Source organism: Astatotilapia calliptera, chromosome 7 (assembly GCF_964374335.1).
Source record: "Astatotilapia calliptera chromosome 7, fAstCal68.1, whole genome shotgun sequence".
NCBI lineage: Eukaryota > Metazoa > Chordata > Actinopteri > Cichliformes > Cichlidae > Astatotilapia > Astatotilapia calliptera.
Window position 1 is genome coordinate 24,616,731 of NC_137428.1, and position 24,450 is coordinate 24,641,180.

General features: G+C 40.6%; 1 protein-coding gene across 3 annotated transcripts; it reads left to right on the forward strand.

Annotated features, from left to right (window-relative positions):
• The first annotated feature begins 179 nt into the window (after nucleotides 1–179).
• On the forward strand, nucleotides 180–23,095 carry LOC113025724 (nipped-B-like protein B). 3 transcript variants are annotated; one of them, XM_026173809.2, is made up of 46 exons: nucleotides 180–304; nucleotides 1,553–1,699; nucleotides 2,116–2,281; nucleotides 2,539–2,669; nucleotides 5,107–5,215; nucleotides 5,309–5,457; nucleotides 5,730–5,860; nucleotides 6,517–6,607; nucleotides 6,743–7,267; nucleotides 7,371–8,882; nucleotides 10,114–10,296; nucleotides 10,565–10,636; nucleotides 10,742–10,831; nucleotides 10,921–11,021; nucleotides 11,146–11,232; nucleotides 11,316–11,547; nucleotides 12,017–12,168; nucleotides 12,272–12,352; nucleotides 12,474–12,574; nucleotides 12,668–12,797; nucleotides 12,912–12,994; nucleotides 13,129–13,261; nucleotides 13,354–13,497; nucleotides 13,583–13,669; nucleotides 13,781–13,998; nucleotides 14,092–14,194; nucleotides 14,292–14,390; nucleotides 14,612–14,758; nucleotides 15,238–15,372; nucleotides 15,479–15,577; nucleotides 15,696–15,749; nucleotides 15,858–15,966; nucleotides 16,063–16,199; nucleotides 16,317–16,457; nucleotides 16,557–16,650; nucleotides 17,509–17,663; nucleotides 17,858–17,948; nucleotides 18,083–18,256; nucleotides 18,373–18,563; nucleotides 18,702–18,809; nucleotides 19,072–19,272; nucleotides 19,406–19,552; nucleotides 19,651–19,997; nucleotides 20,085–20,259; nucleotides 20,447–20,635; nucleotides 22,107–23,095. In XM_026173809.2, exons 2-46 carry the CDS (start codon nucleotides 1,636–1,638, stop codon nucleotides 22,464–22,466), a joined length of 8,028 nt encoding a protein of 2,675 aa, XP_026029594.2. In that variant the 5' UTR covers nucleotides 180–304; nucleotides 1,553–1,635; the 3' UTR covers nucleotides 22,467–23,095. The 3 variants fall into 3 exon arrangements, with proteins under 3 accessions (XP_026029594.2, XP_026029598.2, XP_026029595.2); XM_026173813.2 differs by having other exon boundaries at nucleotides 2,539–2,639; XM_026173810.2 differs by having other exon boundaries at nucleotides 251–419.
• The last annotated feature ends 1,355 nt before the right edge of the window (nucleotides 23,096–24,450 follow it).

Below are 24,450 nucleotides of genomic sequence, written 5' to 3' on the forward strand. Positions count from 1 at the left end.
ATTTCCCCTCCATCAGCCTTTTTTATTTTTTGTCCTGAAAAATGACCTGATACTCGTTAGCATCGCCTCTAACCAAGCTCCTCTCCCCTCACGGCAGATATGTCCGCCGTGAGAAAGAAGGGGTAAAAAAAAAAGAAAAGCCAGCCAGGGATTATGTGTCAGTTCCGAGGGAGCTGTTTGAACAGTGGGACGGAGAGGGAGCTAGAGACTCTTCTCCTGCTCCAGCTGCCATCCTACTCCTGCTCCTCCCCCTCCTCCTCCTCCTCTCCACCAGAACCACTTCTCTTTCTCATCACATCCAGAGGTAAATAAGCTAGGTTCAACTGTTACAGCCTCTTTTCGGGCAGATTGTTTACCTCCCTGCGCGTTTTCCGCCGTCAGACAGCCACCGGGAGCCGTTACAGAAATCAGCCGAGGGGGTAATTCTGATTTGTGATGGGGGGTCTGTGCTTTGTACCACTGCCTCCTTGGCGTCGGGTCGGGGTTACGCTTCCTTAGGCAAGTCCGAGGTCCACTTTCATAGCTGGAGATGCGACGATGAAGGCCACAGCAAGTGCGAAGTGCTAATCTAAAGCGATACGCGACCCGTGCGGTAAAAAGAGCGATATCGAATAAGCAGCACACGGCTAACCGGGTTTGATGCACTCCCGGTGATGCTAGCTAATGCAAGTTACAGATAAGGCTACACCTAGCCAGTTAGCATACATTAGCTACATCTTCAGTTGTTGCTAGCCGGCTAACCGCGAGTTCATTTTTGTCACTTTCACAGACGTCGTCGCTCCGCTCTTCCTCATAGCAAGGGTATGAAACAACAAAAATAATAACAACAGAGTATTAATGTAGTTATAAGTGTTGTCAAGACGAGCTAATGTCTCTGTTTTGTTTCCGGGCAGTCCCGGGAATCTTAACTGGCTCTGAAACAAAAGAAGAATTTTGAGACATAATTAGCTAACAGTGGCTTTTTCTTTTTAAATCGCCTTTGGATTTTGTTTTGTATGTTCCGTCGGCGAAACTGAAAGTATAAACACGGACAAGCAAGCTCAAGATGCCAGAGACACAAAAACAACACACAGAAACACAATCGGTGTCACTTTATTGTGTTTTTTTTAAATGAGTGATTAAATGAGAGCTGTCACCACTCGAGTCTACTTGCCAGTGCACGACGTGCGTTTGAGATCTAATGTAGTTGATTGCCGGTGTGTTTCCGCTCTCACTGTATTTTCGATTTAGAGCAGGTTGAAATTTCGCAACTGGATTGCATATCCTCAAGTTGTGTATATATATAAGGGGAAATTGTACCGGGGAGCAAGGTAGCATTTCCAACAGAGCCTTAAATCAATAACTGATAAAGCCATGCCCAGGCTTGTTGTGGGGCCTGTGTGACTCGTGTACCTCAGAGATTCAGTTATGCTGGCACTGTAATAATGCCCACTCGTGAACTCATACCATTTCTAATCCCCATCCCAGAGCAAGTACACTATAGCTGTCTGTAAAAATAATGGGCCATTTCTTAATTCAGTCTTGTTGCCACTTTTTTTTCTGTCTTTTGCAGCACTTTGGCGATGTGACATATAGGACGATTGGTGATATTGACCAACCTGTGCATTGACACGACCTCTTGACCTCATCTTCAGCATGAATGGTGACATGCCTCATGTTCCCATCACTACTCTTGCTGGAATTGCTAGCCTAACAGACTGTAAGTGCAACATCATCACAGCTTAAACACTAGAATTCAGACTAAAATGAGGCAAGACTAGTGATTACTTGAATGCCAAGCAGGCCGAAATTAACTGGGCATGTAGTTATAAGAACGCCTGAATACTAGTTATTGTCAATTCAGAGGTTATAGATTTATGTGCCCTATATCAGTTTCAGAAATGAAAAAAAGAAACATATGTAAAATATATTGTGTGCATCATTGCATTTAATACACATTCTGAAACCTTTGGATTGTTTATCCAGATTAGAATGTTGCTGCAAATTTAAATAGTGCATTGCCAAACAAAGTGTTACTTTTACATTACTTCTACATAGTGCATGTAAGTTGGGCATCCTTACAGGCGTTTCCCTGTACAGTTTTATGCCATGATTTTCTTTTAACTGTCCTTTCAGTGTTGAACCAGCTTCCTTTGCCTTCTCCCCTACCTGCCACCACTGCTAAGAGCCTCCTCTACAATGGAAGGATCTCAGAAGAGGTCAGCAGCCTGCTGGTGTGTCGAGACGAGAGTCTAGTGACTCAGCTGGCGCATAGCCTTAACCAGGTTTCCACCGAACACATGTAAGTTTCACTCGCTGATCTTTCATACCTCGCTGCAGTACTGTTTTGTTTTTTTGTTTTTTTAACTCTTAAATTATTTTTGAATTGCACATAAACTATTGCCCTGACAGTGTGTTATTTCAGAGTAATGACTGTTTAGCTCAGTACTATAGTCGGGTATTGCCAATTTAATGCCAGTGAGCACATTACAGTAGCTGGCTTTTGGGAATAGGTGGCTCTTACCTGTAACATAGATTGTTCTTATGTTTATTTTCCAGAGAGTTGAAGGACAACTTGGGCAACGATGAACCCGAGGGCGACATGCCAATGCTCCTACAAACTTTGCTGTCCAGGAATCCCAAAATCTTCAGGGACAAAAGTATGCAAACCCAGCACAAGGTTCTGGGTGGTAAGGAGGAGACACTGAGACATTGCTGTTGACTCTGCAGTTGATCTTGCTGCATGCTTTCTCTCTGCGGGTACCTTAGTTTAGCTTAATTATTCACCTGAGCATATCTTTTGCTGGATGTGCTACTTAGGCCTTGTTTCATCCTGTGTGATTCCCACACTGCAGTCATTGTCACCACAGGAGGAAACTCTGGAATCACCACACCACACAGAATAAGCATTTTAGCCTGTTACAGGAAAGTGCAACTATTCACACTGTTACTGCTGGATTGCATCGCGCTGATTACAAGAACTGAGCTGTCATTGATGTTTTTTGTTTTGTTTTTTCCCCCCTTGTAAGACATACTAGGGAGTGGCAAGACAAATATGGAAACCACTGGCAAGTGTGTTGCCGAGTTTTTGTATAAATGCAGGTTTAGTTTTAATGGGTGAGCATTGGCGGTTACATTGTTTCAGCACAAAAGGTGAGGACAAATGCTAATGTTAACTACAGATACTTGTGTATTTGCCCTTTGCACCGATAGATCAGCCTGTAGAAAGTGAAAAACAGCCCCTGTATGGAATTTGAAGAAGTTATCTTAATCACTTGATCAACAACAGTAATGGTCCAGTAAGTTTTGTGTTTGTCGTGGGATGGCCAGGTTTGCGCTGTCTCGTAACTAACAACAAAAACAGGGCTATTCTTTGTTTTGGTGACCAGCTTTCTAGTCAATTGCCTACAGCGTGCATAAAATAATTGTCTTAAATCAGTTTCGGCAGTCACAAGGCATCTTCACCTAGTTGTTTGGACAGATCCTGGCTCTTTTATCTCCTAGTCTTTAAAGTCCTAGTCTTTAAATGAAGCTATGTTCCCTTATTTGCAAGGGCTCACCACAGTGGGTAGCTCCGGATGTTTAATTTGGCAGAATTTTTTGATTGTTTTTATTTGCCAGATGCAAACCTCAAAGGGTTTTGTGTCTCCTTCTGGGGTCAAACCAGGAATCTTTAGCTTGTCAAGTGAAACTACATTAAAGGTCTAAGCTATAGGACCAAAGAAATATCTTTTATACAATTTTATTGTTTAGCACATCCTTTAATTAGTTTTTTTTTTTTTACAGAGACTGTTTCTTCTATCCAGGTCTGTTGATTATTTAAAGTAGGGAATTTTTATCTTTTCATTTGTTTCTAGTGGATTGCAGTAGCTGTATAAATCTGGTAGACAAATGTCTCAAAATCTGGCTTCCCATTAGAGGTTAAGCTCTTCGTTGGGACTTGTGTGAAAAAGCCCTTTAAATCTATCTTCATATTGGTTATAAACTCAGATAATTAAAAAAAAAAAACAAAAACAGAACACTATTTTTTGATGTCTTCATTAGGTTAAAAAATACCTGTTGATGTTTATTCACCCTAATATAATTCGGGTCTCTGGAATTAATAATAAATAGGATCTGTCAAAAAAATTTACAGCCAGAGAGAGAAACAGCCTAGCTCTGTTTGTTTTGTTGTCATCGGCTAGATTGCTCATTGCCATAGACATTTTCATATTTGGCTTTGGCTTTAGCTTGGGAAAGTTTTATTATTATAGGAACAGCCGCAATATCTCACAGTCACAGGTGGTAATTGTAGCAATTATTAATAATATTATAATAATATTAAAGCAAACATTTAGGCATCATTATTGAGGACAGTGGCAAATGCAAAATGAAAACAAGAAAAAGTAAACAAGTGTTTGTGGTAATGACCACACTCACAGCCTGTTAAAAATGTGGAGTCAAGCATCATTTAATGCTAATGGATGATAATGTACATAGCCTCCCGCTTTGGTTTATTCTCGCCATACTAACCTCTTTCTTCGTCACTCTGAAATTCACTTTGTCAGATTTTATTTTCATTACTTGAAAATATAATGCTGCTCCTGCAGTTTAGTACCAAACGCTCTGACATTGCAAACAAACTTGCATTATGAGACAATCACCCCACTGTTAGGACTGTGAAACCATGTTTTGTGTAATGCAACCACCATCACTAAACATGCCCTCAAAATGATCGCAGACTGGAATGGACACCTTTCCTGCATGGTTAATGGAAAAGGATGGGCAAGATTGTAGCAGACCTGTTGTATTAAGTGTTCACTTTATTTTGCATCTGAAATGTTGTCTTTAACACAGTTTTTCATCCTGCATATTTAATGTTGCAACTTTCTTCCTCATGCCTCAGTGGTAGAGAAAATATATATTATTATGTTTAAACAGGATCAGGATAATTTATAAAATACTTATTTGCTAAGACTTATTATAGACTTAATATCCTGGAATGAGAAAAATAACCTGCTTTATATTATAATATAGTGAACCCAGTATTCCTACTCAGTAGGCAGGCTTGGTTTAGCTGGAGAAATGCACATGCTGAGCTTCTTGTTTGATATGTGTCTAATTTTTGTTGTTGTCTTTATCTCATAGGTGTAATGCTGCAGCCAATAGTGCAGCAGTATAAGATTACTCAGAATCAGGTCCATGGGAGTCCAGCCTCAAACTATCAGCAAACCACTGTCCCTCAGAGCCCCTCTGGGTAAAGCAGTGCCACCGTATTGTCTGATGATGAAAATCAGAGGCATGTATTCCTCAGCTAAGGCTTCTTTTCCTTTGCTTTCCTCATCTGCAGATGCTTTACATCACCGCAGTCTGGTTCAGGGCCACGCTTTGTACCCCAGCAGAACAGCCCTATACCTAGTCCCTACACACCCCAGAGTCCCGCGGACTACATGCAGTACAATCCACCCAGTTATTCCCAACACCAACACGCTCAGCAAGGTGAGTGTAATGTTTGGTCAAGAGAAAAGTATCACATAAGCTGCATGTCGAATTGCTTTTAGTAACGACAGAAAATAGCAAACTGAAGTTTTATGTGCATTTGTGTACTTCAGCAACCAGTAACAGTGCACATGGTGACTTGGATAGACCTAGCTGGTTGTATGCAAATTACTTAACTGATCCCTAATAACATTATTAACTTATATACACCGTTAAGTGGTGAGAAAATGAGCAAATATCTAACTAGAATTTTAATTTCATTTTCGTTTCAGTTACGAGTGGCTTGAGAAATATCCATGACAGCAAAGTCTCTGGACATCTATCAACTGATTTATCGAATCACAATGCAAGACTGGGCTCAGATGAAGACTACATGAACGTGGCTCACAGACTGGGAAATGAGGTAATGTGGAAATTCAAGATATCATGAACTGGACCTCAGCTCAAACTAGGCGTGGGTGAAAAAATAAATAGAGCACAGTGTTGGGATATTTTACATGGCATTATTGCATCAATACAGGGAGACCAAATATTGATATTTGACTTAATAAATTAAAATACTCTGGAAATACTATAAACAAAATGGTTCGTCTCATGCAGATGAGATGATGCTAGCTGAGCAAACTTCGATTAAATCAGCTCAACCAAAAAACTACCCAGCACTAGACACATTTAGCTTGACAACGCTACCGACTAATTCAGAGCAAGCTAATGGGTCAACTAATGAGTAAAAACAGGACAGTTAACTTGATCCCATTCAGTCACAGACTGAAAGCAGACTGAGCCCATCTTATGGCAACATTTATGGCAGTGTGTGCTTAACAATCTAATTTTGTCACAACTAAAGTAAGGTAAATTATTGGATAAAGCAGATATTGACAAAGGTTAACTTTGAGGATGTAATTTGCAGTTGAAAAAGGTGATAAATCACAATATGTGTTATTGCAATACTCGGGATATCCCAAAATATAAAAAATCAGAAAAATATTGTATCGTGTCTGGTGACTCTTACATCTAGCTGACTGTTAAAATAATAAGAAATGTCTTGTGTTTCAATAGGAGCATGATTCTCCAATGAAGGCTGCTGCATTTTCAGTGAGATCCCCACAGTCGGCATGTTCTCCAGCTGGGAGTGAAGAGACTGTACAAAGTATGCTGCCTTAGCAACAAGTTAATTCTTCATTTTTGTGTCTTCGCAAAAAAACCTAATACACTGCTACAGAAATCACGTTTGGCTTAAATCTGTGGTCTTCACAATTCCATCAAATACTTTGTGTTTCTGCAGGGTCTAGGCCTTCCCTCATAATGCAGTCGCCTCCAGCTGATGTGCCACAAGGTGCACCGCCTGACCAAATCCTCACCTCGTCTGATCGCAAGAAGAAACATAAGGAGAGGAGTAAAGAAGAAAGTGATCCGATGGAAAAAAATGCCTTGTACGATATAGTTAGTTCACCAAAAGACTCGACCAAGCTGACCTTAAAACTGTCCAGAGTAAAGGTTCAAGACGTGGATCAATCTGAGGAGCTTCCCCCTGAGGCACATATGGAATTGGACCATGAAACAGTTATGATCAATAATAATAATAATAACCAGTTATCAAAACCTGCCCAGGAAGTTCCAAACAAGTTAGGAGCTGACGATCAAGCAAACTGTCAACAGGCTGCTGTGCGGTCAAATACCATTGAAACTGGTGTCACTGGCAGAGTTTCCTTTGATGATACAGAGATAGACACACTTGCAGAGATTGAGAGGATAGAACGCGAGTCAGCCAGTGACCGAGAACGATGGTCTAAAGAAGTTCAGGACAAAGGTGAAAATCTGTGTTTGTTTTTCCCCTGTGCTTCTTAGCATGTTTTTCTCATCTGTTAGGTTGTTTGTGTAGAGGTGCTAAGTTGTAGTGTTCTTTCTTTCAGACAAGCCGCTGAAGAAACGGAAACAAGACTCCTATCCCCAGGAACCCGGGACAGAGTCAAATGATGGGGCTGCCATTCATGGGGGCAACAGTGTCAGCAAGATGACACCCAAGAAGACGAATGCTGCAAGTAATGGTGCCAGTCGGCCTGCTTTGATGGTCAGTATCGATCTACAGCAAGCTGGCAGAGTAATAGGACAGCCTGTAGTGGTCTTGGAATCACAGCCGCTGTGTGAGGATCACCTACGTCGTCTGAAGTCAAACCCCGATGGAAAGGTCAAAAGGGTTGGTGATGACAGACCTGGGATCATCAAGCAGCATGCTGACACTCTCCAGAAGTCTGGCTCAGATGGACAACCGGAAATGTATAAACAGAAGCAGGAAAGCCAGCGTGAATCAAAACACAGACATGACGACAAAAGTGACAGCAGCAAGGGACCGTCAGATGACAGAAGGCCAGACCCCTCACGGCAGAAACTTGACAAGCATTCAAAGTCACGCCACAAAGAGGAAAAGAATCACAACAGCCACCGAATGCTTGAAAACCGACCTGACACCCCAAAAAACACGAGCAAGACAGAGCGCTCGAGACATGGAGAAGACAAAGGCAGGGATAGAGACAGGGATAAGGACAGAGAAAGACACAAGGATAGAGATAGAGTAAGAGACAGGGACAAAGAGAGAAACATAGAAAAAGAGAAGGAGAGAGACAGGGACAAAGACAGACACAAAGAGAAAGAGAGAGACAGGGACAAAGAAAAAAACATAGAAAAAGAGAGAGACAGGGACAAAGAAAAAAACATAGAAAAAGAGAGAGACAGGGACAAAGACAGACACATAGAAAAAGAGAAAGAGAGAGACAAAGCCAAGGACAGGGACAGGAAACAGAAGATGTTAAGAGAAAACTGCAGTCGAAACTTAGCTGACCCGCATACTAAACCTGACAGCACCAGACTAAAGCACGATGGAAGCAAAAAATCAGCTGACCCCAATAGTCGACAGAGGACAGGCAATTCCAGCCTTAAAAATCCCCAAAATAAGGACCAAAAGACAAGCGAGGACGGCAACATTAAGTGCCAAGCTGGAGACAAACGTCAGTCCTTTGAGGCCAAACCGAGCGAATTCCCCTCGTACCTGCTGGGTGGCAAGTCAGGGACCCTGAAGAACTTTGTGATTCCTAAATTGAAACGAGATGGAAAAGATAAAGATCCCCCAAATAAACTAGTAGAAGGCTGGAGCGAACCGCGAGTAAGGCTGGAGAGAGTCTCATTGGTAGATAACTTAAACAAAGGAGCTAAACCCGTTGTCGTGGTTAAAAAACTCAGCGTTGATGAGGTGAAAAAGATCATTAAGGAAAGCAGGAACGCGCACGGCTCCAGATCCAGGAACTGGTCATTTTGTGAGAGGACAAACAAGCGAAGCCACAGTATGATTAGCAAGAGATCCAAATATGCTGAGTTGGCCTCGGATGATGACCAAGACAAGGATGACGATGAAGACTCTGACAATGAGCGTGAGTATCGCTGCCTTTTATAATCTCATGTTCTCAGTCGTGTAAAAACTGAAATCATGTATCGCCTCTGCTCCCACAGTAGCTTCTAAAAATGCTGCTCATTTTTTCCACGATCTGCATAAGGACCTGAAATAGTCAGTACCTGTTGCTATGGTTCAGTTCAAGAGAAAATATTACTCCTGGTGGATGTGCTTCCTCTTAAAGTTGCACAGAAATTTAATTGAAATTGTTCCTGTTTTGACCTTGAGCATTGCATGTGTTCTGGCAATTGTGTTCATCCTTTTGTAGTGTGTTACACTTGCTTTTCTATCTGTTTTTGTTTAATATTGTTAAAGTGTCTGCTGCCCACTTGTCCAGGCCACTATTGAAGCATGTTTAATCTCAATTACAGTTAAATTAGTGATAATGTTAGGCCTTAAAAATTGCAAGTTTTTAGAAGAGCACATGGGAATTCTGTAAAATCTACCAAAGTGCTTTACTGTCTCTACTTCTGATGGAATTTCCTTTTATTTATTTACAGTATTTTGACAGTGATGCATTTTTTTTGTTTTCTTTGTGCACCACTATTGTGCATTTTAAGTCAAACCAGTATTTAACAAAAGTATTACATGAATTTTTTAGGAATTATGGCCATTTTTATACATAGTCCTCTATTTTCAGAGGCTCAAAAGCAAGTGGACAGTTGAAATAAAAGCAGGTTTGTGGCCAGAAGAAGCCAGTTCCCTTGTTATTTAATGACAGATGAATCAGATAAAATGTCTAACTCCCAAGTACTTAACTTGAATTTGGTAGCTTTTAATTGGAACTTAGCATGAGGTCCAAAGAGTAATGAGAGAAAGACGCCATCATTAGGCAGGAAAAACAAAACAAAACCTGTCAGAATGACAATAAAACCTTTAGACTGCAGAGTCTTTTCAAGTATTAAAAACAATCCTTATTTTTACATTTGTATTAGTTTGTCCAATAACTTTTGACCCTCTAACAATGGAGTTAATGCAGTACTTTTACAAAACCTCTTGGATTACAGCTCAAAGTGTGCACTTCAGTCACACCTTGACTGTTTGAGTTAAAGTCACCAGTGTTGGTGTGCAAAAGCAAAATTACAAAAATGTAACTTTTTCCTAAAAATTAGACCTAATTATAAATTATAGCCCTAATTGCATGTAAAGCAGTAACTTTACAATGCAGATGCTGTCTCAACGTGTACTCTTCTCTGTTGTTGTGTTTTTAGATGCAAGGAAAAAGAAAAAGAAAGACCACGATAAGACGTGGAAGCATGAAGAGAGAAGAGGTTCTGGAGAACACCGTCGAAGTGGAGGTTTTCATAACGCTCGCCGAGGGTCTGGTAGCCGTCAGCGCGACTGGAGAGATGAAGATTCAGATGAAGGCTCTCTCCCACCGAGCCTGAGTGATGGTCAGATTTTTATTTTTTATTTTTTTGCATACGCTTACCAGTGGATAAGTGGATAATCAAATAATGTGGTGGCCAGTGAAGCCCGTGCTTTCACTTTTTGATTAGATTACAGCTGTCCTGTCATTCAGATTATCGTTATTTAAAATAATTGGTCATTCCAGTTCCTGGGGTGTGTAGAATACAACATCAATTTGTTTCTCTGTTGATGGCTTGAGGGTTGGTTGTTGCTGCTGCTGATTTGGGTACTATTGTGTGTGTGTGTGTTTAGTTGCCAGAAAGCAGAAGAAAAAGGATAAACTGAAAAACAGGAAGATTTATGATTCCAAGTTGACACCAGAGGGTATTGACCTGGCACTTTGAATTCTTTTATAATTAATTCATAATTAATTTTATTAAAACATAATGTATTTGTATTAATCAGTTCTCAATGACGTTAATCTAACAGAGATGATGGACTCCTCCACATTTAAGAGATTTGCATCGAATATTGACAGCGTTCTTGAGAATCTCGAAGACGTGGACCTCACTGCCGCAGGTAGTTATGATTTACTCTGCTGTTTTCAGACTCTTTGACATTTATCGAGTGTCACATTAAAAAATAGTGACATTGTAACTCTGTGCCAGATGATGATGAAATACCTCAAGAGCTCTTACTTGGAAAGCAGCAGCTGAGTGAGCTGGGCAGCGATTCTGCTAAGATTAAAGCTATGGGCATCTCTAACAAGGTGAGAAGGACATGTTCTTGCAGTGTTAAATTGTTACACTCATGGTGACAGCATTTTGTCATTGTAAACAACCTTAAATGACACCTACTGTACGGTTAAAGTAACCAATTATTTTTTTCTGCAGTTTTCTTCTAGTAAACTGGTGAAGTTTTTGAATATTTTGGAGAGGAACATTCAGGACAGCGTCAAACTTTCTACACTAATGAACCATGTAAGTTCTCAGCCTGATCTTAGTTATGCTGTTCAGGCACAAAATGTGAAATTTATTTCCTTTTTTAAAAAACTGAATCATAGGGTAATGACTCCATGGATGAGGAGCGGTTGTGGCGCAACCTCATCATGGAGCGAGTGACCAAGTCGGCCGATGCTTGTTTGACTGCACTCAACATAATGACGTCTCCGCACATGCCAAAGGCTGTTTATATAGAAGATGTGATTGAGAGGGTGCTGCAGTACACCAAGTTCCATCTGCAAAACTCTTTGTACCCTCAGTATGACCCAGTCTACAGAGTGGATCCCCACGGAGGTCAGCCACAGTTTTATTACGTTCTTTTTAGCTGTTTTAACACGTACAGCAATAATCATGATTTCCAAGAGATTAAAAAAATGTGTGTATTTTAGCATTTAGGAGTTTTTAAAACTTTACTTACTTGAATTTCTTACGGTATTTTGGTAGTGCTTGATAATAAAGCCAGTGACTTTTGGTGTGACTAATAGAAGTTTTTTTATACATTTCAAATTCTCTTGTCCTCCTTTTGGCCACAAATCATTTTAAATCTAAAACTAATGCATTTACCTTTACCAAAGTTCCTCCCATGTAACATACGGTACATTGTGGGCTGTAACATCAAGTATTTCTTATCAGCTGATGTTAAGACCCTGGATTTGAATCTAAAGATTGTGTCAGAATATCTGAGAAATTCTAACATATTACTTCTGGGGTTTTTTGTTTAAATAATTTATTCTTGTTTATTTATCGGATCTTCCTCACCCAGGTGGCATGCATACTTCAAAGTCCAAGAGAGCCAAATGTTCTACCCACAAACAGAAGGTGGTAGTCCTGCTCTACAACAAAGTGTGCGATATCATCAGCAGCATCTCTGAGCTCCTTGAAATCCAGCTGCTTACTGACACCACAATTCTGCAGGTGCAGTTTTGAATCTGCCTTCACATCACTCAGATTTGTGTCCTCATGTCACCTTGGCTGTTGAGTTAACTCATATCTCACTGCTTTTGTGCCCATCTTTTAGGTGTCCACCCTTGGCATTACACCATTTTTTGTGGAGAATGTTAGTGAACTGCAGTTATGTGCCATCACACTAGTGACTGCGGTGAGTATTACTATAGGTGCTTCTGAAATTGATTTGGATTAAGTTTTTGATGGGATGCTTCAGTGTGACGTCTGGACTGGTGTATTTTGATGCGGTTGTTTCTTGTTTGACTCTCGTGTAGGTGTTTTCTCATTACAAGAAGCACAGGCAGCTCATTCTTGAAGAGATTTTCACCTCCCTGGCCAGACTGCCGACTAGTAAACGCAGCCTGAGGAATTTCAGGTAACTACAACCAGAGTAAATATTTGCTCAATATCAGATGTTTATTGAGGCCCCCAGTGTAACATAAGGACACTGATGTCTCATACTCCCCAGGCTGAACAGCAGTGACTCAGATGGAGAACCTTTGTATATCCAGATGGTCACAGCCCTTGTTCTTCAGCTCATCCAGTGTGTGGTCCACCTTCCCTCTGAGAAAGAGACAGAGGATGAGCACAATAAGAAGGTGACATTAAGGTTTTAATAGATTTTTTAAAACCATATTTGCCTTCAATAAATACCCAAAACATGTATTTTAAGAAATGCTAAAACTGTTTTTTATTGGGTATTTATTGTCTAGGTGGATAAAGATGTTCTTATTACAAACTCTTATGAAACTGCCATGAGGACAGCTCAGAACTTCTTATCTGTGTTCCTCAAGAAGTAAGTCATTGTTCCTACTCTTGCTATAACCTGTCATGTCTGTGTGACTGTGACTCCTTATATGTTGTATCTTTTTCTGTGGAATAAGCTGCACTGCATGTGTTGCTATTCTGTAAGTACTCTGCATGTTTCAGGTGTGGCAGTAAACAGGGAGAGGAGGATTACAGGCCGCTGTTTGAGAACTTTGTTCATGACCTGCTGTCTACAGTTAACAAGCCTGAGTGGCCTGCTGCTGAGCTGCTCCTGAGTTTACTGGGCCGGTTGCTGGTGAGTGTCACCACTCGTCATCTGCCCACTAGGAAAAAGTTGCAGATGTTTGGTTTTCTTATGACATTTCTCCTCCTTGTCTTGTGTTCCAGGTGCACCAGTTCAGTAACAAGCAGACAGAAATGGCACTTAGGGTGGCATCGCTGGACTACCTTGGCACTGTCGCTTCCCGTCTGCGTAAAGATGCTGTCACTAGCAAGATGGACCAAAAGGCTATTGACCGCATCCTCAGAGAGGTAGACTAACAGAATTTGTTTAACAGATAAAAAACCAACCAAGATGTCGATCTGCTTTTAAAATGCTTTTGGCATTTTTTCACAGACTGAAGGCAGCAACGAGATACCAAAACTACAGAAGGCTTTGCTCGGCTACCTAGATGAGAACATTGAGACGGATCCATCATTGGTGGTGTGTTTTTAACTTGATTTTTCATGAACTAAAATCTACGGAACTGCTTTCGTGTTTTAAAAAGATGTATTATACTCTGCCCTTATATATTTATGTGTTTGTTTCATCCAGTTTGCTAGGAAGTTTTATATTGCCCAGTGGTTCAGGGACATTACAAGTGAGGCAGAAAAGGCAATGAAGTCTCAAAGTGAGGACGACGAGGACTTGAAAGGTCACCATCATTCCAGGGATGTTGACTCGACCGCCGAGATCATGCAGAAGGCGGAGGCAAGGAAGAAATTCCTCCGCAAGGCCGTCAAGACGTCAACATCGCATTTCAGTTCCCTGAGGTAAATAGTGCTTCACTCACGACACTACTTCGCCACATTGCTCATTTGTCCTCTCATCCTTATAGTAAACGATCCTCTCGACTTTTCTTTCAGGATGAACTCTGACACAATAAACTACAACGACTCCTGTCTGATTGTTAGATATCTGGCCTCCATGAGGCCGTTTGCACAAAGCTTTGATATTTATTTATCACAGGTAAGATGATCATTAGCTTGAATTAGCTTAAACACCAGTGACTGTTTATATTGTGTCAGCTGTCATTAATTTTTTTCTCTCTATGGCTTCAAACTAGATCCTGAGAGTGCTGGGAGAGAGTGCTATTGCAGTCAGAACTAAAGCTATGAAGTGTCTCTCTGAAGTAGTGGCTGTAGATCCAAGTATCCTGGCACGGGTAGGTCATTCAGTATCGACTGCTACTTGGCTCTTGCAGCTTGTCTGACACAGAACGTGTTTCAGCTGTTGTGACTGTGCAGATTTGTCCGCAACTGAGCACCAGAGCTGTAAATGCTGCCTTGCTAACGTGCTGCTCATGGCTCGATGCCACAGAGATTGATAGCTATAGTTCTGTCCTGTCACTGTCCTAAACTAATTTTCCTTCTTTATTTTTTTAAGCTGGACATGCAACGTGGGGTTCATTGTCGCCTCATGGACAACTCCACCAGTGTGCGAGAGGCTGCTGTGGAGCTCCTCGGCCGTTTTGTGCTAAGTCGACCTGAGCTCATTGAGCAGTACTATGACATGCTCATTGAAAGGATACTGGTAACTTCTTCTTCTTTCCTCCAGTCCTTTAACTACATGAGTGTTAACGTATTGATGTGCTAAAGTCTAGATTTACTTTAATCACAACATGTGTTCTTTTATGGGTTTGTAAAGAGAAATTTGTCCTGGAAAGTTTAATTCAAAATACAAAAGTTCATAAGAGTTTAAAACATTTTTTTCCTACAGTGCCACCTAAAGATCATATATATATATATATATATATATATATATATATATATATATATATATATATATATATATATATATATATATATATATATATATATATATATATATATATATATATATATATATACATACATACACACACACACACACACACACACACACACACACACACACACACACACACACACACACACACACACACACACACTGGATAAGTAATACTTTTGGATTTACTCCATAAGTCACAACAAAAGGAAACTAATGTTCAGTTGTTCCTTCGTCTTTGTCAGGACACAGGCATCAGTGTGAGAAAAAGAGTCATTAAGATCATGAGGGATATTTGTCTAGAGCAGCCAGACTTCCACAAGATCACCGAGATGTGCGTGAAGATGATCCGGAGGGTCAACGATGAGGAAGGGATCAAGGCTGGTGTTTTTGTTGTTGTTTTTGTTTAATGTACATTTTTACAGTCGACTGTTGGAAGTAGCGTTCATATACAGTGTGTCTAACTAAACATCTTTTCCTCTGCAGAAACTGGTGAATGAGACATTCCAGAAACTCTGGTTCTCCCCGACGCCGAGCCACGACAAAGAAGCCATGACCAGAAAGATCCTGAACATCACAGACGTGGTGTGTATTATCAGGACAAAAGGGAGAAACAAAAAAACAAAAAGTGATCTTATTTAAATAAGTAAAATGAACTAACTTGTGTGTTTGTTTTTTTTTGTTTTTTTTTTGTTTATTCCAGGTGTTGGCATGTAAAGACTCAGGCTACGACTGGTTTGAGCAGCTTCTCCAAAATGTTAGTTGACTTTGTTGCTGTCTCAGAAGCTGCTTGTCTGCATTTTTTCATTTGGCACTCTTTTTAATTACTGTGTTGGGTCATTTTTCTTTTTTTTTTTCTTTTTAGCTGCTGAAATCAGAGGAGGATGCTTCGTACAAACCTGCAGGGAAGGCTTGTGTTCAGCTAGTGGACAATCTAGTGGAACATATACTAAAATATGAGGAGTCTCTTGCGGGTAAATGTATTTTGCTAAAAAAAGAACAAACATAGGTGTGTATTTGCTTCTAAAAGTCTTATTACAGATAATAACCCTGTTGTGTTTGTGTCTCAGATTGTGAGGACAAAGGGGTCAGCTCAGGTCGTCTGGTAGCGTGCATCACCACTCTCTACCTGTTTAGTAAAATCAGGGCAGAGTTAATGGTTAAGCATGCCATGACTATGCAGCCCTACCTGACCACCAAGTGCAATGTAAGTACTGTGATAGTTTTTTTTTTTTTTTTTCGAATGTTTGAGATACTCACAGGCAAGCTAAACATGGACCTGGACAGTGAAGCTGCCATGTGTTTTTGTGCTGTCATCTGTCAGAGTCAGAACGACTTCATGGTGATATGCAACGTGGCTAAGATCCTGGAGCTGGTCGTGCCTCTGATGGAACACCCGAGTGCGACTTTCCTCACTACCATCGAAGAAGACCTAATGAAGCTTATCATCAAATACGGCATGACGGTAGGTCTCGTTTGCAGCTCGCTGCTTTCAGAGGTAGCTTTAAAAACCACAAACAGCGTGTGAGACAGTTGTTCTGATACATCCTTTTGTGCTCCCCAGGTTGTGCAACACTGTGTGAGCTGTCTTGGTGCTATCGTGAACAAGGTCACACACAACTACAAGTTTGTTTGGGCTTGTTTTAATCGGTACTATGGTAAGGATTTCTTCTTTTTTTAAGACAAAACACAACCACATTTCCCAAACATTTGTTGTGTTTAGTTATTTAAGAGTCCTTACTAATCTAATATGACAGTGGAGTTTAAAAACAAACACACACTCTCAGACGAGCTGGTTGTTTTCTTTGTGACTCAGAAAACCTTTGCCAATAGGGAAGTTGCAGAGTGCCCTCTGGTGGGCAAACTATCCAACATCAACATGGTTAAAATGTGTTTGTTCTCTCTCCTGCTTGCTTTTAAATTGTCAGTCATCGGCTGTTATAAATGTTAGTAACAAAATATCGACAAATTATCAATATCAGGTATTAATAGAGCCAGTACTTTAAGCCAGTTATGAGTTTGTGCCAAGCTGATGCACAAAACACAATGTTATGATTTCAGTCAGTAGATCACAGCCTTTCCTCTGTCGCTGTGGATCCATAAGCAGCCAGAAAGAAAAAGGATGATGGCTGATATTATGATTTTTTTTCTCCTCTCAAAAGCTAGTTAGTTGTGAGCTCCTTTTTACAGGTTTAAAAGGGTTGTTGCTAGTCTGTGAACTGTTACTAAGGAATCGTTGCCTACTTGTTTCATGTCTTTGTTTTTGTCTCTGAGAACCTCACCGTGATGTGTTCCACTTTATGCTGAACTGTCACTTAATGCTTGAGTTTTTTGTTTCAAAGGCATTTCTACTGTGAAATAAAGCAGAAAAGGTACAAATTGGTGGATAATAAAAATTCTCCTGAAATGAAAAGCTCTGTGAAAACCTAAACTATATAAGCGCAGGTCAGGAAATGCAGTCGTTCGACTTATTACTTCACATTAAAGCTCACTTGACTGTTTGTGTTATCTTATAGGAGCGTTAGCAAAACTCAAGACACAGCACCAAGAGGATCCCACCAGCTCCACCCTGGCTGCTAACAAACCCACTCTTCTGCGCTCGCTCTTCACTGTGGGGGCTCTGTGTCGACACTTTGATTTCGATCAAGAAGAGTTCAAAGGTGCTAACAAGGTAAACCCTGGCCCTTCGCTTGAATGTTGTAGTGGCTCCATGGAGTTGTTGTTAAGAAATTCTCTTAACTCATGAAAGATCGACCTGTTTTGAGACTGGGAGGCAGAGTTTCAGCATGAAGGGTACCCAGCATGAATGAATGTGAATGAAGACTGCAAGAGCTATTTTGATTGCTGGGTCTCTTTGTTTCTTAGATTGTCATCAAGGACAAAGTGTTGGAGCTTCTGCTGTATTTCACTACTCACGAAGAGGAGGAGGTCCAGATCAAGGCAATCATAGGTTTAGGTATATATCCTACACCTCAGAAAAGGCTCGTATAGATGTGTTTATAGTGTCACTTAATGTTTACAGCTTTCTTTTAACTTTGACTTTTGTTTTCTTTGTAAATCTGTATTTTAAATCAATTCCTCTCTTCCAAGGGTTTCAGTTCATCATGCACCCAGAGCTCATGTTTGTGCAGGAGTTGAAGGTTCTTTATAACAGCATCCTGTCGGACGAGAACAGTTCAGTCAATTTGAAGATCCAGGTCCTCAAAAACCTGCAGACATACCTGCAGGAGGAGGACTCTCGAATGCAGGAGGCTGACCGTGAATGTGAGTTTAACAGTTCCAGCTCACGTCCATTGTTATCCATGCACATGCAGTGAAACATGGCAGCCACTTAACGTGACACCTGCGCACTCACCAGGCTGATGTTTTTGCTTCTTCAGGGAAGAATAAAGCCAAGCAAGAGGATCTCAAGGAAATGGGGGACATCTCATCGGGCATGAGCAGCTCCATAATGCAGATTTATTTAAAGCAGGTTCTGGAGTCCTTCTTCCACTCGCAGTCCACAGTTCGGCACTTTGCCTTGAGTGTCATCACCCTGACTCTTAGTCAGGGCCTCATTCACCCTGTACAGGTGTGTTCACAGTCTTACATCAGTATAGCCTGATAAGGTTTATTTACATTTTCTGAATATTTTTTTAGGTGGGTTTTTGAAATTTATTTTTTATGTTTTGCAGTTTGCATACTCGTAAATTGTAAATTGTTGTTTCAGTGTGTGCCCTACTTGATCGCTATGGGAACAGACCCGGAGCCAACAATGAAGAACAAGGCCGATCAGCAGCTGGTGGAGATCGACAAAAAATACTCAGGCTTTATTCATGTGAGTTGGCTTGTGGTTTTTGACAACTGGAAAAATGTGAAAGTGTAAAAAAAGGTGGGAAAATAGAACTTTCTGTGTAATAAATGTATTTACATCTAATACTTTTATATTATTATTACATTCTGCAATTTGTTTTTGTTTTTTTAACTCACACCTTACTTAAAAAACTCAGGCTTTAAAAATAAATTGTATTTCAAATGTCATCATTTAACGTGCCCACCTAATGAGTTATCTCACTGTTTTTTGGGGGGGGGGTTTGCAGATGAAGGCTGTCGCAGGGCTGAAGATGTCTTATCAGGTGCAACAGGCCATAAATGGATCCAAACACGCTGTCATTCGTGGTTTCCGTCACGACGACTCCGACTCGGCTCTCTGCTCTCATCTCTACACCATGGTCCGTGGGAACCGCCAACATAGACGGGCTTTTCTAATTTCCCTGCTCAACCTGTTTGACGACAGCTCTGTAAGTTCATCTCTTTACTTTGGCACGATTGGCCTTTGTCAGGAGATATTTAGGTTGCTGTATTTGCCCTCAGAAGAGCAATTACACCTGTTTGTTATTTAAAAATGTGCGTTTTTGACTTTGTCTCCTGCAGAAAACAGAGGTGAACATGCTGCTGTTCATAGCAGATAACTTGGCCTGCTTCCCTTATCAGACCCAGGAGGAACCTCTTTTCATCATGCATCATATAGACATTACCCTGTCTGTCTCTGGTAGCAACTTGCTCCAGTCATTTAAAGAGGTGCAAAGCTTTGTCTAGTTTTGTTTATCAGTTGTTATGCTTGGTCGCTGTGCTCAAGAGAAGATGCATATCTGACCTTTCTTTTGTCATTTGTGCAGTGTTTACAGAAAGAGCCTATAAGGCATGAAAAGAAGATGAAGATGAATAAGAAAAAGAAAAAGAAGAAGCATTCTCGCAGAAAGAGCTACAGCTCTGATGACGACGACGATGATGAAAAGGATGATGAAAGCAGCAGCACATCCAGCAGCAGTGACGAGGAGGAAGATGTAGTGCAGAGGAAAAAGGGTTCCGATTCCGACTCTGACCTGGACGATGAGGACGCAGTGATGGACCGTCTGCCTGAAAACACCAAACCTCTGCTGGAGTTTGCTAGTGCGTCACAGGGCATTTTGCTGGTGCTGGTGCTCAAACAGCATTTGAAGAATCTGTACGGCTTCTCGGACAGGTGGGCCTCGGAGAAAATGTTAATCTTTTATTATCTCTTTGTGAGCAATGCAAATCACTTTACTGAGCAATTTTGTTTGTGTTACAGCAAAATCCAGAAGTATTCACCGACAGAGTCTGCCAAAGTATATGACAAGACAGTGAACAGGAAATCTAAGGTGCACTTCAACCCTAGTCAGACACTGGATTACCTAAGGAGTGATCTGGCCAACACAGATCTCAGCTACGAGGCCAAGAAGAACATTGCAAAACAGTATTTGGATGTAAGCTTTCAATATACTCGTGTCTCCGTTTGGAAACATAAGCAGTAGCTGTGTCCGTTAGTCTGCATGTAATAATGACGGGAAGTCTTATTGGTTTTCTGTCCGAGAAACTGTTTGTCCTTGTTTGTAAAACACGTGCAGGGTAGAAATGATCATTATTACATTTTTTCTGCCTTCAATTTCTTAGTTCAAGGTTCTAATGGATCATTTGGATCGGGATGAAGAGGACGAGGACGGTGAAGCAAATGCCAATGCCAGAAACAAAGCCATTACTTCACTGCTGAGGGGTCCAAAACCCCGAAACCACAACCACAGTAATCATGCAGCTCCAGTGGAGACAGATGATGAGGAGAGCGAGGATGAAGATCCCCCTGCTGTAAGAACTTTATTTGTTTTCCTCATGGTATCTGCTACAATGCTGGAAATATGTGGTGGTGTTTGTTATGCTGGGTTAAAAGTGCCAGAAAATGACAGATTGAAGCAAACTGACTTTTATTGCATGCATACACATAAAGACGCCCACACCATTGAACATTTATTGGATTTTCCTCTGTAGAGAGGGGCTTATGGTAATGTTAGTATGTACAGTGTTATGATTTGAGCACTTCTACAGAGGTCAGACAAATATTATAGATATAAAAATCATGTGTAAAAGAGGGCTTTCAGCAGACTGGAGTCCTGTGAAAAACACCCCATGATTCAACACCTTGTAGAACCACCTTTAGCAGCAATAACTTAGCAATAACACAGCAATAACTCTGTGTGATTTTATCAGCCTCTTACATTTTTATGGAAGAGTTTTGGCCCAAACATTACTTCAGTTCATTGAGGTTTGCAGGCATTCATTTAGACGCAGCTCTTTTAAGGTCCCGGCACAGCATTTCAGTCAGGCTGAGGTCTGCAATTTGACTGGACCGTTACAGCACCGCGATTCTTTTCTTTTTCATTCTTTTTCTACTAACGTGCTCAGGATCATCGCCCTGTTGTATGACCCAGTTTGAGCCAAGCTGCTGTCAGCTGCCAGACAGACAACCTCACATTTGACTCTAGAATACTTTGTTATAAAGAAGAGTTCATTGTCGACGGCAAGGTGTCCAGATCCTGTAGCTGCAAAACCTAAATCCTCACTTAGTTTTCATCAAACATGGTGCTGTGCATTATGAACAAATATCTCCACTTTGGCATCATCTGTCCAAAGGACATTGTTCCAGGAGTCTTGTGGTTTGTTCAGATGCAGTTTTGCAAATCTAAGCCCTGCGGCCGTGTTCTTTTTAGAGAGATGAGGCTTTCTTCTGGGAACCCTTCTAAACAAGCAGTACTTGTTTAGTCTTTTGGCTAATGAACTTTAACATTTAACTTTCTACTGGCCTGTAGAGTCTGAGATGTAGCTTTTGGATTTTTTTGCAGTTTCTCTTAAGGATTGCACAATCTGACCTTGGGGTGATTTTGCTGGAATGTCCATGGCACTATGTGACGCTATGTTAACACACATCTGAATGCTCTAGAGCAGAAAACAGCTAAAACCTCTGCTTTTACAAAGGTGCTCAAATTTGCTGACGATCAGCTTTAAAGTGCATTCGATTAGCAGCATACTTATACAGCAGGAACTTAGCCACAGGGCAGATCACTGTACTTAAACCCTGCAAAGCATAACCAAATAAATTACAGTAGATTACTTCAACACCGCCAATATTACAAAGTTGTACTGTACATTTATATTAATGTTTACAAACAACAGACGTGAAGAATGATTTTCAGTGTTTAACAGTGCATTGTATCTACAGCATATCCATTAACGTATTATCCCCACATAAATAAGAGTTTCTGACACTGCCTGTCATTCACAGCGAAAGCCAAGGAAAGGTGGAGACTGTGCAGAGGATTCAGGTAACATGAACGACACAGTAGAGGTAATGGACATCGTAGCCATCTACTGTCGCAAATACAAAGACAGACCGCAGATTGCCAGGGTCGTCCAGAAGACCAGAAATGGCTACAGTATACACTGGATGACTGGATCTTACTCTGGATCCTGGGCTGTCGCAAAGAAACGGGACGGCCGCAAAAAGGTGCCTTGGGTTGACAATATCAAGGAGTCGGACATTATTTGCAAGAAAATCTCTTTGACAAGCGGACAGAAGCTCACGAACAAAGTGGCACAGACGTTACGGGCGCTGTATGCTGCCAAGGAGGGGACTAAGAGTTAATCAAAGAGATTAGTGAAACATCTTGCACAGCTCAACACTATGGATCCAATATGTTACATACACAGAAGTTAGATTAACGTCCTGGTGGTGGAAGAGTGTTGTAAACACGTCTGTCTAAATACACACGTGTTCAAAGGCAAGAAAAAGACAAGAAGGAAATGTTTAGGAAAACATTGTGTGGGAGTTCCTTCGCTGTTGTGCAGCAACTTGGTTGTTTGATTTTTACTCCCACTGTATTATAGTTGAACTAAAAAAACGTGTTTATATCTGAACATAATTCTGTAAAAAAAAAAAAACAAAGTGAATGTTGGAAATTAGTGTATTGATGATGTTCTTAATAAAGTGGTTTTTGAATTTAAACTAGCACCAGATGGATTTATTCACTTGACCTGAACTTCCACAACTTCTAACTTTCGTTTTTCTCCTGTTTAGACATTTTTGTTTATTACCTTCATTCTATAATGGACTATCTTTGATATAATTTATTTATGTTCAGACAAGTGCAGTATCTGTGCCATTATTGTTTTTAATATAGATTTTTGATGTTATAGAGCACAGAGGAACAAAAAAGAGTGAGCGCCTGCTCTTCTGATGGAATAAATACTGCAATAAATTTTTCTTACATCTTTGTTCCTTGTTTGCGTTTTTTTCTCCTGCAGGCATCAGACCGTGTAATGTGCTTGGTTTTTATTTTCCCACCGTGTGTTTGACACAGATAAATAGAAGTGATTCTATGAAGTTAATTTCAAAAAGGCACATAAGCCCATGTGACAGAAAGATTAAACTCATCTGTCAATGATTCATAATATGTTACCACGTTCAATTTATTGAGCAAAATTTGTCATAAAAGGTACGAATTTTTAATCTGCTGTGGGCACTTTGTTCCTGTCTAACGAGCTTGTGTGTTTTATAAGTATTAGTGTAAATATAATCATACTAATAGGTATATGCAGTTTTTTTACGTACACCTTTCTACCACTGAGTTTACCCCCTTTTTGCCTTCAGAAGTGCTTTAATTTGGGGGGGGCAAAGATTCAACAAGGAGCTGGAAACATTCCTCAGATATTTTGATCCGTATTGACAGTGTCACACAGTTGCTGAAGATTTCTTGGCACTGCATCCCAAAGGTGCCCTATTGGATTGAGATCTGGTGACTGTGAAGGCCGTTTTAGTACAGTAAACTCACTGTCATGTTCAAGAAACCAGTTTGAGATTATTTGAGCTTTGTGGCCTGTTGTGTTATTCTGGCGAAAGCAGCCATCAAAAGATGGGTACACTGTGATAATAAAGAGATAGATGGTCAGCAACAATAATCAGGTAGGCTGTGGTGCTTAAATTATGCTCAGTTGATACTAAGGGACCTAAAGTGTACCAAGAAAATATCCCTCACACCATTACAGCACCAGCAGGCTGAACTGTTGATACAGTGCAGGATGGGTGTTTATTTATGTTGTTTACCCTAAATTCTTACCATAAGAAATTGAAACTAATCAGACCAGGTAACATGTTTTCAGTCTTCTTTTGTCGAGTTGTGGTGAAGTGTAGTATCAGTTTTCTGTGTTTAGCTGGCAGGAGTGGCACCTGGTGTGATCTTCTGCCACTGTTCATCTGCTTCAGATTTCAGTGAATTCAGAGATCTTCTTCTGCACAGCTTGGTTGTAAGGAGTTGCTATTACGGTGACTGTTGCCTTGTTTTCGACTCAAAGCAGTCTAGCCTGTCATCTGACCTCTGGGATCAACAAGGCATTTTTGCCCCGAGAACTGCCGCTTGCTGGATTTTTTTTGTCTTTTTTGGACCATTCTCTGTAAACCCTAGAGATGGTTGTGTGGGAAAATCCCACAAAATCCATGCATGAGATACATGCCATGTGTCAATTCAATTCAATTCAATTTTATTTATATAGCGCCAAATCACAACAGCAGTCGCCTCAAGGCGCTTTATATTGTACAGTAGATCGTACTGTACAATAACATTGTTATCCCA